We start from the raw sequence: 13,196 nt of genomic DNA, 5'->3' as shown, positions 1-13,196 counted from the left end.
TCAAAGGTCATCAGTCAGGGTGGTTTGCATGTAACGTTACACCTTAAATCAGTGCAGTGATGGAGAAATCAGAGGCTGGTCGTGTGTTCGCTCTGATCTCCAGCGTAAATGCAGTCGCTTCAATCCTCCGCAGCGTTTCGGAGAGGAATGGAGATGTGTATCTAGTGTTTCCTTATTTTTGTGCAGGAAAGCACAGGCTTGTTGACTTCCTCTCCCTCCCTTCCTTCCTTCTCTGCGAAGGTACTCATCTGAAAAATGAGAACAAAGTGATTGTTCCTGTTCTCTTTCTTAAGTCACTTCAAATGCTGTTTGTGTGGCTGGAGCTCATTGTGAGGAGCGCCGAGCAGGAGACAGGTAAGAGACCACACACACACACACACACTCACCGATGCACTTTACAGGTGCATGTGTTCAGTCATGGATCAGTATGGATTCTGTAATCATCAAATGTTCATATGATTCGCTCACATGCTGAAAATATGCCTGCATTTAAAAAAAACTTATATTTTTTTATTTCCTGAATTTAATCTATTTTCAGTGTATGTGGACTACACGCTGCAAAAATGATTTTCTTCTTCAGTATTTTTGTCTTTCTTTACAGTGCAAATATCTAAAGATTCTGAAATCAATAGATAATTATTTGAGATGAAAAATTGCATTAGATAACAAGTCTTATTTTCTAGAAAATTAACTTATTATTATGCTTTAAACAATAACAAATATGTGTCAGTGGGTACAGAAAAAAAAACTTGCTTTCCCTTTGAATTCAGTTGATTTTTCTGAGCCCTTTGACAGATATTTGTTGTGTTTTAAGCATAAACTCTCTTCATTTTGCTATATTTTTCAGAAAACATTTTTTGCTTCTTAAATCAATGTATCTTAATTTAAGGATGTTTAGATATTCGCACCAAATATGTTCTAATATGCAAAATGCATGTATGTAACATGCAAAGGAAAACACTTAGAGTATAAAACTGTGATTTCTGTATTTAGTGCACGTAGTGTTTGATTATGCATGTGAATCCTTCATTTGTGGATAGTTTCTGTCTGCTGTCAGTGTTTGTGTCATTGGGATGTCATTCATCTGTTTAAAGCAGAAGTATTTTGGTGTAGTTTGCATTAGTTGGGCTTGTTTTTGAGCCGGACTGTTTGATTGTAATCTGCTCGAATGACAGCAGCAGCTAATGGCTTGTAATGAAAAAGAGAAGTTCCAGTCCAAATGCAGTGAAAATGAAACATAGAGGAACAGCAGAGAGGAAGAGAGTCTCTGTCTGACTGATTTGGTTAACACTATTCCAGCAAACACTGACAAATCCGATGAAACCAATAAATCTGCTGTCTTCTGGAGCAGTGTGAATCAGTCTTTACGACAGGAACACAACAGGATTTCCAGTTCTAGTTAACAGCAAAGCCAGTGAAGATCTTACTTAGTGCTATTCAGCAGAAAAACATTCTTAAATGCATTTACTTGAGAAGCAAAATGACTGTAAAATCTGAAAAATGCATCAAAATGAATTGAGTTTATGCTTAAAACAAGAAAATATCTGCCAATGGAGTCAAAGAAGGAAAATGAAATTCAAATGGAAAACAATTTTTTGACCCCCATTGGCAGATTTGTTTCTTGTTTTAAGGGCTCATAAAAATAATCTTAATTCAAATTCATTATATTTATTCTTGTTTTAAGCATAAACTCGCTTAATTTTGATGCATTTTTCAGACTGAAATAATTTTGCTTCTCAAGTAAATGCATCTTGATTTAAGGATGTTTAGATATTTGTACTGGAAAACAAGACTAAAACACTTGAGTAAGAACATCACTTTTTGCAGTGGCGCTTGCAACGCCAAGGTCAAGGGTCTGATGGAATGCATGAACCGATCAAACATGAATGCAATGCAAATGACTTTGCATAAAAGCATCTGCCAAATGCATGAAAGCAGTAACTCATTCGACATGTTTTCGCAGGCGGGTGATGGATGGTTCTCACACTTGTGATCTGAACGTGTAGAAACCTCCAGCATGGATCCGACTGAGAGCGAACGCAAGCGTCCAGAGGACTTCTCGAGAAGAAGCGTAGACCTTTCTCTTCTCCCCTTCTACCCCGTCGTGCCTCAGCCGCACCGATTCGTCCCAGATACAATCGACCTGAACCGGCTGCGTCTCCATCGCGTGATCCAGGTGAAGCAGGAGACGGTGAAGCCTCTGCCGCTGTGGCCTCCGTCGCCTCCATTACTCCTGCGCTCTCCTGCTCCCTACTTCACTTCTTTCCATCCCAGTCTGGTCCCGTTCCCGTTCCTCCATCTCTCTCCGAACCCCTTCTACACCACCGAAGCCACAAGGTTTCGCCGCAGGAGCCAAGAAGCCAGCAAACCGGAAAAGCTGAACGTGCACGTGGACGACAGCTACTACGTGGATGTGGGCGGCGATCAGAAGCGCTGGAAGTGCCGCATGTGCGAGAAATCCTACACGTCCAAATACAACCTGATCACACACATCCTGGGCCACAGCGGCATCAAGCCACACGAATGCAACCTCTGCGGGAAACTCTTCAAGCAGCTGAGCCACCTGCACACACACATGCTGACGCACCAGGGCTCACGGCCGCACAAGTGCCAGGTGTGTAGACATATGTGCCGGTGTTCAGTAATGCCATACGTGTCCCTGCAGCACAGAAGCAGTTATCAGTAGCACAGGTATATTTGTAGCAATAGACAACAATACATTGTATGGGTCAAAATTATACATTTCTCTTTTATGACAAAAATCATTAGGATATTAAGTAAAGATCATGTTCCATGAAGATATTTTGTAAATTTTCTACCATAAATATATCAAAACTTAATTTTTGATTAGTAATATGCATTGCTAAGAACTTCATTTGAACAACTTTAAAGATGATTTTCTCAATATTTACAATTTTTTGCACCCTCAGATTCCAGATTTTCAAATAGTTGTATCTCAGACAAATATTGTCCTCCTAACAAACCATACATCAATAGATAAATTATTCATCCACATACAAATTATACATACAAATAAAATAAAAAAAACCACCATTACTACTTTTTTTCTCCAGGGTCACTCACGTATGACTTCATAGAGTCAGTCAAGGAATGCCCAATCTTTTTGACGCTCTTGGCCGGTCTCAATGCTTTCTCCGCGTCGCTTTCAGTCCCATAATGCACTGCGCGAGGGTTAAAGCTCAACAAATCTGTGAAAGGTTAGGAGCAGTGACTCTCCTAAAATAGCTGTTGCTGGAAATCTGCCTCGGAACAGAACGATTTTAGAAACACTTGAGATTTATAAAGGTGTGACTTTGGTTTTGGAGGTTATCTCTACTCTGAATTCTATCCTTGTTCTCATGAAGCAGCTGGACAGGAAGTAACAGCTGTTCTTGAGTCCAGTTTGGTTTTCTTCTACGTTTGCATGTCTTACTATCAGCCGTGATTATTCTACTCTGTTCATTAAAAGACTGTTTAGAATCGTTTAAGAGAAGCACACATTAGCTGAACATATACTTGTTTAATTAGTGACACTTAGCCTGCATTTTAAAACCTTCATTTGAATATGACAATATAATATAGCACTCTACAATATTTCTATGAATGAATCTCTGACAGAGACTATCAGCCAATCACTGTGTGTGTAGTTAGGAAGCATGATGACATCATCCATAGCAACGAGCTCAGCCCCGCCCCCTTACTCTGAGCTTAACACTTCTCTCTATTCCTTAGTAAAAGTTTGTCTCAGCAGCTTTGTGAACAGGTTTTAAGAGAAAACTGTAATGCACTCTAGGAGAACTCTTAGTGGTAAGATAAAATGTTTTGTGAATACATTGTGATGTATCTTCGCCTACAGGTGTGCCACAAAGCCTTCACGCAGACCAGCCACCTGAAGAGACACATGATGCAGCACAGCGAGGTCAAGCCCTACAGCTGCGGAGTCTGCGGCCGGGGCTTCGCGTATCCCAGCGAGCTGCGCGCGCACGAGCTCAAGCACGAGCGCGGCCAGGAGAACGTGTGCGTGGAGTGCGGGCTCGACTTCCCCACGCTGGCGCAGCTCAAACGCCACCTGACTGCGCACCGCGGCCCCGTGCAGTACGACTGCGGAGAATGCGGCAAGAGCTTCCAGTATCCCAGCCAGCTGCAGAATCACATGATGAAGCACAAGGACATCCGGCCGTTCATCTGCAGCGAGTGCGGGATGGAGTTCGTCCAGTCACACCATCTCAAGCAGCACGCGCTCACGCACAAGGTGAGAGCAGGTGACGCACGCTGGGGTAAAACTGAAAATTCACTTTCAGCCTTTCATATTTAAAATGAAAAATTTATAATAATAAAAATGGCAAAAACACAACAAAATTACTTAAACTTAAATTTACTTAAATTAAAATGAGAATGGAAAATGTAAAAATAAAAACTACACTTTAGTTTTTTAAAGATTATTACAGTAGAAAATACAACTTCAGTCTTTAATATTTAAAAAGAACAAAAACGAATAAAAATGGCAAAACACAAAAAATACTAAAAATGTAACGAAAATTAAAATGAAAATGGAAAACGTAAAAATTAAAACTACACAATTATTTTTGAAGATTATTACTGTAGAAAATTCAGTTTCAGCCTTTAACATTTAAAAATAAAAAAACCTAATAAAAATGGCAAAAGCGCAAAAAAATCACTAAAACTGTAATTAAAATAAAATTTAGAAATCGAAAACATAAAAATAAAAATTACACACAAAAAACATATTTTCTGAAGATTATTACAGTGCAAAACACAACTTCAGTCCTGAATATTTAAAAAGAAAAAAAATCATAAAAATGGCAAAAAAAAAAAATTACTAAAACTTTAACTTAAAATAATATAAGAATGGAAAATATAAAAATAAAAACTACACTGTAAAAAATATTTTTGAAGATTACTGCAGTACATTTTACAAGAAAATAACATTTCAGACTTTAATATTTAAAAAGAACAAAAACTAAGAAAAACAGGAGAAAAAAGTTACTAAAACTTTAGTAAATATTAAAATGAAAACAGAAAATAAAAATATAAACTGTAAAAAATGCATTTTTTCAAGATTATTGTGGTACATTTTACAAGAAAATACAATTTCAGTCTTTTTAAAAAGCACAAAAACTATTAAAAAACAGCAAAAACAACAAAATCACTAAAACTTTAACAATTAAAATGAGAATGGAAAATGTAAAAATAAATCTAGACTGTAAATCTTTTTACAAGAAAGTATTTATTCAGTCTTTTTATGTAAAAATTACATGTTTAATTCAATGTTATTCTTTGTCATTATTTGTGAAATTTACCAGCAATTCCTTGAAATGAGTGAAAATAGTTTCAAAGGGTATCCTACACCAACTTTTTTCAATGCAGTTCAAAATATTTTTTTTAAATGTAACTACTACACTGCAAAAAGTAATATTCATCAGTATTTTTGTCTCATTTTCCACTACAAATATCTCAACATTCTTAAACAACATGCATTTATTTAAAAAGCAAGTTGGTCTTTTGAATGGTCTTTTGTAGGATAAAAGCATCTGCTAAATGGATAAATGTTAATGCATCTTGATTTAATTATGTTTAGATATTTGGACTGGGAAACAAGACAAAAAAATACTGAGGATGTGAAGAGTTTTTCAACTCATAAACATAAGTCAAAAAACAAAACAATACAAAGACGCATCAATGCAACTATCCATAAATTAATAAATGGAGACTTACTTTGAAAAGGAAGTAGAAAACACTTCCCATTTCTCCTGTTGCTAATGTCAAAGGTCAGGCATCAATCAAAGTCAAATTCGAAGTCACATGGTACAGTAGATGTCTAGTCAAAACAGACTAATGATACATGAACAGGTTAAGACGCCCTCATTCTGCAATAATCATCAACAAAACTAAACAAGATACAAGAACATACAACCCAGGAAGCATTGGATGTCAGGATAAAAATGGTTTGTGTTTTGAATTATTGGCCATCAAGCACATAAAAAACATCAAAATTCAAGAGATCATGGTTTAATATAAAGATTTTTATTTTTTTTTACATCTTGTAAGATAAGAATGTGTAATTATTTGATAAAAAATGGAAGCAAAACTAATTGAGAAGCACACATTTACAGTATTTAAACCTACAAAGTAACAAACACCTTTGTTTACGTTTGTGTGTTGCTCGGCAACCACTTTGTTGCAACCACAACTGTTTGTGAGGAACTACATTGTTTGGTGGAAGAATACTGTTTTTATTAATATATTACACTTTATTTGCTCTGTTTTATTTTGTGAAACTTTACTAGGGGTATGGAATAACCGTTTTATAAAAGCAATAAGCCCCGTGGTTTACAGTGAATTTATAACAGCTAACTCCGCTCCGCGTCATGCCTAACAACACCCCTCAGCTGTTATAAATTCACTGTAAACCACGGCTTCACGGGGATTATTGCTTTATTACCTCATATTCCTGTAGCTCAAACACCCTAATCATGCCGCTCGCAACACCAAGGTCATGGGTTCGATTCCCAGAGAATGCATGACCAATCAAATGTTAACTTTAAATGCAATCTAAGTCGCGTCTGTTAAATGCATAACTGCCCCGTCTCGTGTGGTTTCTCATGCACTGTTCATCCTCATCTTTCAGGGAGTGAAGGAGCACAAGTGTCGCATCTGTGGCCGTGAGTTCACGCTGCTGGCGAACATGAAGCGGCACGTTCTGATTCACACCAACATCCGAGCGTATCAGTGCCAGCTGTGCTACAAGAGCTTCGTCCAGAAGCAGACGCTCAAGGCTCACATGATCGTCCACTCCGACATCAAGCCCTACAAGTGCAAGGTGCGTCGCCGACTCAATGCCATTCATCCAGGCTTTCTGCAGGTCTGATGAAGGCCAGTTTAAGACCAAGTAAAGACAATGCAATGTGTCCCTGCAGCACAGAAGCAGTCATAAGTAGCACAGATATATTTGCAGCAATAGACAACAATACATTGTATGAGTCACAATTATACATTTCTCTTTTATGCCAAAAATCATTAGAATATTAAGTAAAGATCATGTTCCATGAAGATATTTAGTAAATTTCCTACTGTAAATATATCAAAACTTAATTTTTGATTATTAATATGCATTGCTAAGAACTTCATTTGAACAACTTTAAAGATGATTTTCTCAATATTTAGATTTTTTTGCTCCCTCAGATTCCAGATTTTCAAATAGTTGTATCTCAGACAAATATTGTCCTCCTAACAAACCACACATCAATGGAAAGTGCATATATGATGTATAAATCTCAATTTAAAAAAAATAAACTTGATTTATGACTGGTTTTGTGCTCCAGGGTCACACATATCAATAGAATTTCCTCAAATGCTTCAGATTTTGAAAATACAGTACAACTTCCAACAGATCTCCATTACTTTTTAAATAACTTTCCAAAAAAATATACAGAAATGTACTTCACCTTTTGATCACGCTGCAAAGAAGTGCTGTTCTTCCCCAGTAGTTTTGTCTTGTTTTCCAGCGCAAATGTCTAAAGATCCTTAAATCAAGACACGTTTACTTGAAAAACAAAATAAGATTTGATAAACTGATAAAAAGGCTGCGAGTTTATGCTTAAAACAAGAATAAATATCTGTGAGTGGAGTCAGAAAACAGGTTTCCAATCCTCTGTGGCGGATATCTGTTTGTTTTAATCATCAACTCAATTTCTCAGAAAACAAGACTTCACATCTTCATTTTGCATCTCCGTATCTTGATTTATGGATGTTTGGATATTTAATAATTCCTCTGTGTTTTTGTCCTGTTTTACGTTGAGAATGTCCAAAGATTCTTAAATCAAGACACATTTACTGGAGAAGCAAAATGAGTTAAGATAAGAATAAGTCTAGTTTTCTGAGAAACTGATCAAAATGAAGTGAGTTTGTGATTAAAACAAGAACAAATATCTGCCAACGCAGTCAGAAAAATTGACTCAATTCAAAGGGAAATTGAATCGACAGATATTTGTTCTTGTTTTGAGCACAGTTTAACTCTATTTTGTTCGATTTCTCAGAAAACAAGACTTCTTATCTTAATTTTGCTTATCCAGTAACTGTGTCTTGATTTAAGGATGTGTAGATGTTTGAACTGGAAAACAAGACACAGATACTGAGAAAGATAGTCTTCTTTTTTTTTCTTTGCATTGCATGCAACATTTAATGCCACGACTTTAAAATGCAAGACTTTCTGCTCTGATTTAAGGCCTTAATTAGTAAAAAAAACAAACAAATAAAAACTGACCTGCAGAAACCCTGTTAATTGAATAACTAGAACTAAAGTTGTGTACTATAATGCAAAGCTGCTTCTATAAATGGATTCTATTAATGGGTCAAAGTGGAGAGAGGATGTGAATTCAGTTCAGTTCTTGTTCTGAATGTAAAGCATAATAAAGATGCAAATACGTCTAACATTTCGTGGATTCTTGGTTGTTTTGGAATGCGTGTGATGAGCAGATACTGTATGTTTTTGGCAGTTGAGTGTCTCCTCGTCTATAGGAAGGATATCGCTGCACAAACTGACCGTAACAATGGCTCTCTCGTCCCCCGAGAACAAGCCCCACAAATAGATTTCATCTCGCTTTCTCTTGTGCTCAGGAGCACTTCCTGTTTTCTCACGGTCCGTTCGGACAGTTTACAGTCCCTCTATCCTCCTGAAGGAAAGGAAAGGACCACCCTCATAAATAAAGAGCGCAGAGGAACTCCTTCATATTCCTGAAACTCACGACTGTCATGATTCAGTTTACTGTAACTCTCTCTTTCCTCTTTTTAAATGCTTTCAAATATATGCCATGAGGTAAAGCTTTCTGTAGGCTTTCATACAACGACAACCAGTCACTGCATTAGCTACATAGAAATATGATATTATATGTGTCCCTGCAGCACAGAAGCAGTCATCAGTAGCACAGGTATATTTGTAGCAATAGACAACAATACATTGTATGAGTCACAATTATACATTTCTCTTTTATGACAAAAATCATTAGAATATTAAGATCATGTTCCATGAAGATATTTAGTAAATCTCCTACTGTAAATATATCAAAACTTAATTTTTGATTAGTAATATGCATTGCTAAGAACTTCATTTGAACAACTTTAAAGATGATTTTCTCAATATTTAGATTTTTTTTGCTCCCTCAGATTCCAGATTTTCAAATAGTTGTATCTCAGACGAATATTGTCCTCCTAACAAACCACACATCAATGGAGAGATTATTTATTCAGCTTCAGATGATGCATAAATCTCAATTTCCAAAAATTTACCCTTATGACTGGTTTTGTGCTCCAGGGTCACATATGATATAAACTTCATTTTAATTTAAACTTTATTTTTGTTTGGTCTCAGAAATCGAAGTTTACATTCCAAAATTCCGTTTCAGATTTTTTTGTTCTGTCGCAGAATAATAATAAAAAATAGCAATAAGGTAATTGTGACTTTTCATCTTAGGCTATTTTTACTTCTTCTTTTTATTTTCAGTTCTGAGTTTATATCTGAGGGACAAAAAAAATCTGAATTGAGAGATATAAACTCAAAAATGTGAGAAAATTCTGACAAAGTTGCAAATATCTTTTTTATTGTTTTATTTTATGACAAGCTTCGGTTACACTTTATTTTAAAGTCTCCTTGTTACAGTGCAATTATACATTTAATTATTGAGTAATATAACTTAACTACATGTACTTACTACATGGTTAGGGTTTAGCTTAGGGTTACTTGCATGTAATGATTTATTGTTATTATAATAGTAAGTACATGAAATGTGTGTCACATGGACACCTTACAATAAAGTGTTACTCAAGCTTCCATTAATTTGTGAGTCTGATAGAGCTTTTATAGTGTTTGACCCGTTCAAAGATCTCTGAAGAGTTACTCTCTTTACAGCTGTGTGGAAAGGAGTTTAACAGAATGCATAATCTGATGGGCCACATGCACTTGCATTCTGACAGCAAACCCTTCAAATGTCTTTACTGCGCCAGCAAGTTCACCCTGAAGGGAAACCTGACACGCCACATGAAGGTCAAACACGGCATCATGGACCAAGGCCTGGATGCTCGCGGTGAGAAGCCTTACACATAAGCTTTCCATTGATGTATGGTTTATTAGGAGGACAATATTTGTCTGAGATGCAACTATTTGAATCTGAGAGGGAGCAAAAAAAATCTAAATATTGAGAAAATCATCTTTAAAGTTGTTCAAATGAAGTTCTTAGCAATGCATATGTCTAATCAAAAATTAAGTTTTGATATATTTACAGTTGAAAATTTACTAAATATCTTCTTTACTTAATATCCTAATGATTTTTGGCATAACATAAAAAAAAAAATGTATTGTTGTCTATTGCTACAAATATACCTGTGCTGCTTATGACTCATTACTAGCTACTAGATCAATCACCTGTGAAGCTTCTGAAGCTGTTGTTGGTCTTGTATGATGTTGACGATGTCTCTGGATGCTCTCAGTTTTCAGGCGACGGGGACGGCTGTGTCTCTCCGGTCCTCTGCGGATCCTGTCCCGCATCGGTCAGGAGGAGCCCTTCGATCTGTCCCAGAAGAACCAGCTGCGTCTGTCTCAGTCTGACGGCGGGAGCTCCGGCCGAGAAGAAGACGAGGACAGTCTGTACCGAATGAGCCAGTACAGTCCTGACCTCTACAAGAGCCGAGAGGAGGAGGACGAGAAGAAGAAGCCAGACGCCGCGCAGTTCTACAGCGATAAAGAGGACGAGTCCTGATGGACAACGAGACAGAGACTGACCAGCACGCTGTGAACGATGGTGTCTCAATGTGAAAAATGTACAGAAATCTATGAACACTGCAAAAAATGATTTTTTTGACGTTTTCCAATAGAAAATATCTAAATGTTGTTAAATCCAAAAGAAGCAAAATTACTTAAATTGATTAGTCTTGAAAAATGTGCCGAAAGTAAGTGAATTTATACTTAAAACAAGACTAAATATCTACCATTGTGGTCAATAAAATAAACTTAATTCAAAGGTAAACAAGATTGAGTTCTGACCCCATTGGCAGATATTTTTCTTGCTTTAAGCAAAATTTTGAAGAATAAAAAGTCATTTTGCTTTACAAGTTCACTGCAAAACTTACTCAGTGTTTGTGTCTTGTGTTCTAGTATAAATATCTAAACATTCTTGAATCAAGATGTATCTACTGTACAAGTAAAATTATAAAAAAAATTAAAAAAAAAAAAAAAAAAAAAAAAATATATGCACAATTTTTTTTCGTTTTTGCTTAAAAGAAGCAGAAATATCTGCCAGTGGGGTAAGAAAAATAAACTTAATTTAAAGGCTAAACAAGATTATTTTTTATTGCCCCATTGGCAGATATTTCTGCTTGTTTTAAGCAAAAACTAAAAACTTTTATTTTTTCTTTTTTTGATTTAATATCTTAAATCATTTTACTTGTACAGTAAATTAATCTTGATTCAAGAGTTTTTAGATATTTATTCTAGAAAACAAGACACAAACACTGAATCATTTAAGAGAATCATTTTTTTGCAGTGTTAATGCATCTTGACTTACGAATGTTTCCTGGAAAACAAGACAAAACATCATTTTTTTGCAGTGAAAGTATCTTGATTTTCAGAAGACGTGTAGCATGTTTAGTCTACTTGGTGATATCTCATAATGTTTAATGAAATTAATATAATTGAGAGAAGAAAACTGATATATTTCTGACCGTTATTGCTAATTGCCTTCAATGGAGGTGTTCTTGCTCTAAAATGTTCTGACTTTGATAAATTAATGATGAATGGGTCGACGCAGTTCTGACAGATGTATGATTTTTGATAGTTTTGTATTTTTGTAAACACACAGATGTTTTTATTTGGCTGTGAATCAACTGCAGTGTGAACGCTGATCAATATTTAAGTACAATAAATTCATTTAAAGATTAAACTTTGGACTTTTAAATGCAGTGACAACAGCACAGAATCGTAGAAGGGAAAAATGACATTATAAAGCAATCATCACGAAGATCTTACTATTTAAACAATACTATAAAGACATGTTCACAGCAAAAAAAATAAAAAATAATAATTCTTAGGTTTTTGGATTTTTAATTTTTTTTTTTTTTTTAGTTTACTGCAAAAAAAATCTATTATTATTATTATTATTATTATTATTATTATTATTATGTTACTTTTGTTTTTGAATTCTCTTCCCAGTATAAATATCTAACTATTCTTCAATAAAGAAGCAAAACGACTCATTTTTGGAAAAATGTATCAAAATTTTATTCGTTTTCACTTAAAACAAGAAAGAAAGAAAAACTTCCAGTGGAAGAAAACATCTTACTTTAAATGAAAAAAAAAATATATATATATATATATTATTTTTCTTGCTCTATTGACAGATATGTTTCTAGTTTTAAGCAAAAAGAACAAAAATTTTAACCATTCTTTTAGAAAACAAGGAAACAAGTTGCTTCTCAAGTAAATAGATATTTCTAATAAGAAACAAGACAAAAATACCGAGTAGGAAATAATTTATTGCACTGTTTATACCTGAAAATATGAGAAAAATTAACCTTAAAATTCAAAAGGAAAAAAACGGCAGATATTTTTTGTCTTGTTTTAATCATAAACTTAATTATAAATTAATAAATTAATATCATTAAATAAATTAAATCAATAAATTAATTCAAATACATCTTTCAGAAAACAAAATGTAATATCATTTGTACCTGGAAAATGAGACAAAAATATTATTTTTTGTAAACTTTAAGACTAGTCTGTATTGTTACGGTATGATATCAGAGCGACCGGCCAAGCAAATATATTCTTAAGTAGACTTAAATGTAGTCTATTTTTACTCCACAACCTTTTGGACAGGTTTTCTTCCTTAAAAAGAGGAACACACTTCCTCAGCAAAGAAAAGGAAGTATTGGAGAATAAACCCTTTAACACACTTCTCATTCTGGATGCCTATTGTTTCCCAGTTTGGTTGCAGAAAAAGAACAAAAACTAATCTGATTTTTACAACAAAAAAAATGTGGTTGCGCAGTTTCAGTTCACAAATAGAAATGGAGAGAAAGAGAGTTGGGCAGCATCCAGCACTTATACACAAATAATTATGATTTTTTTTTTAACATCTTTGAAAGACGTCCGATGCATTTTTTCTGGAATAAGTTTAAAATTTAGA

General features: G+C 34.9%; 1 protein-coding gene across 4 annotated transcripts; it reads left to right on the top strand.

Annotated features, from left to right (window-relative positions):
• Positions 1-220: 220 nt before the first annotated feature.
• On the top strand, positions 221-11,213 carry znf366 (zinc finger protein 366). 4 transcript variants are annotated; one of them, XM_042729188.1, is made up of 6 exons: positions 221-354; positions 1,964-2,614; positions 3,857-4,252; positions 6,650-6,841; positions 9,991-10,100; positions 10,504-11,213. In XM_042729188.1, the coding sequence occupies exons 2-6, from the start codon at positions 2,018-2,020 to the stop codon at positions 10,619-10,621; spliced, it is 1,413 nt and encodes a 470-aa protein (XP_042585122.1). In that variant the 5' UTR covers positions 221-354; positions 1,964-2,017; the 3' UTR covers positions 10,622-11,213. The 4 variants fall into 4 exon arrangements, with proteins under 4 accessions (XP_042585122.1, XP_042585120.1, XP_042585123.1 ...); XM_042729186.1 differs by having other exon boundaries at positions 222-354; positions 9,926-10,100; positions 10,504-11,207; XM_042729189.1 differs by lacking the exon at positions 9,991-10,100 and having other exon boundaries at positions 222-354; positions 10,504-11,212.
• Positions 11,214-13,196: the final 1,983 nt, after the last annotated feature.

Source organism: Cyprinus carpio, chromosome B8, assembly GCF_018340385.1.
Source record: "Cyprinus carpio isolate SPL01 chromosome B8, ASM1834038v1, whole genome shotgun sequence".
NCBI lineage: Eukaryota > Metazoa > Chordata > Actinopteri > Cypriniformes > Cyprinidae > Cyprinus > Cyprinus carpio.
The sequence above is the reverse complement of the archived record's forward strand: the minus strand, read 5'-3'. Positions and strand labels throughout refer to the sequence as shown.